Consider the following 1,066-nt stretch of genomic DNA (forward strand, 5'->3'; position numbering starts at 1 on the left):
AATTCCAAAGAGAACTTACACTTTGCAGATAATAAGCTGTAAAACAAATAATCATCGAACTGAATATAATCTGCACGAGAACAGGTAGCGATACAATCTCCTCGCAACGTTTGACCATGCTAATTTTTTTTGTTTTTTTTTTTTTGTAACGTAAAATGTAATAAAAGTAAAACGAAAAGTAACTCAAGGTCTTTCACAAAAACAAAAAAAACTTACTCCTTCACGCGCTGCTGCATTTGAATTAATTTCNACCGATGAGCCGCAAACAAAGTGTTAAATGCAATAGATAATAACATTGTAAAGAATCTATTTCAATATTGCAACAACAAGTGAATATCACCGCCACGAAATCATACAAATATAACGGCCAGCCATTGCCTTCTCGCCATTTTTTGACTGGAATCCAATACGGAACTGGTAGCTGAGGTGTCTCCATGAAAACAACTGACAGGAAAGCTAAAAGCACGCAAATTATGCTCCAAATCCTATAAAAAGCCAATACTTTTTTGTAAGCGTTTTGCGCACGTCGCCACATTAATTGTTCTTGTGGCGTGCGAGGCACGAAAAATTCACTCTGCTCCCATTCATGCAGCAACTTTGCCGCATTAGGTGCAAAACGCCAAATGTTGAGAACTTTTAGGACAACAACCGTTTCAGAAAGTGCAATCTTCAATACTTCGCTGGCATACTCCATATTTTGAATAAAAATTACCTCCAGCCACATAAGCGTGGCAAGAATGAAAGTGAATGAAACTTGTAATAAAAGCTGATAATATCGATAATATTGCTCGAACTTTGCGCCAGTGCCATTTTTGACGGGCCAGAGTCCCAAAAGTGTTAACGTGCGTATCGATGGTCGCAAATTGGCTATAGTGTCGAAGTACATCGCGCTGTTAGGAATAGGCGCGCCTTTCCAAAGAACTGTACGCCTCTGTTCATCATTGTTAGTTTTTATAGGTGAAAGTACAAAAGGCGACCGTCATGTTCGAGTGGTTAGAAAAGTGTGGTTTCACTCGACAGGACACAAGTTCGATACCAAATCTATTAACAGTCAATTGTCGGCGGC

At 39.2% G+C, this 1,066-nt stretch overlaps 1 protein-coding gene across 1 annotated transcript; it reads right to left on the reverse strand.

Moving 5' to 3' along the window:
- Positions 1-241: 241 nt before the first annotated feature.
- On the reverse strand, positions 242-886 carry LOC108357701 (odorant receptor 94a-like). Its single transcript, XM_017608774.1, has one exon. The coding sequence runs from the start codon at positions 884-886 to the stop codon at positions 242-244; it is 645 nt and encodes a 214-aa protein (XP_017464263.1).
- Positions 887-1,066: the final 180 nt, after the last annotated feature.

The sequence above is a fragment of the Rhagoletis zephyria genome, unplaced genomic scaffold, assembly GCF_001687245.7.
Source record: "Rhagoletis zephyria isolate East Lansing unplaced genomic scaffold, Rhagoletis_zephyria_1.1 Rzeph_scaffold_82731, whole genome shotgun sequence".
Taxonomy (NCBI): domain Eukaryota; kingdom Metazoa; phylum Arthropoda; class Insecta; order Diptera; family Tephritidae; genus Rhagoletis; species Rhagoletis zephyria.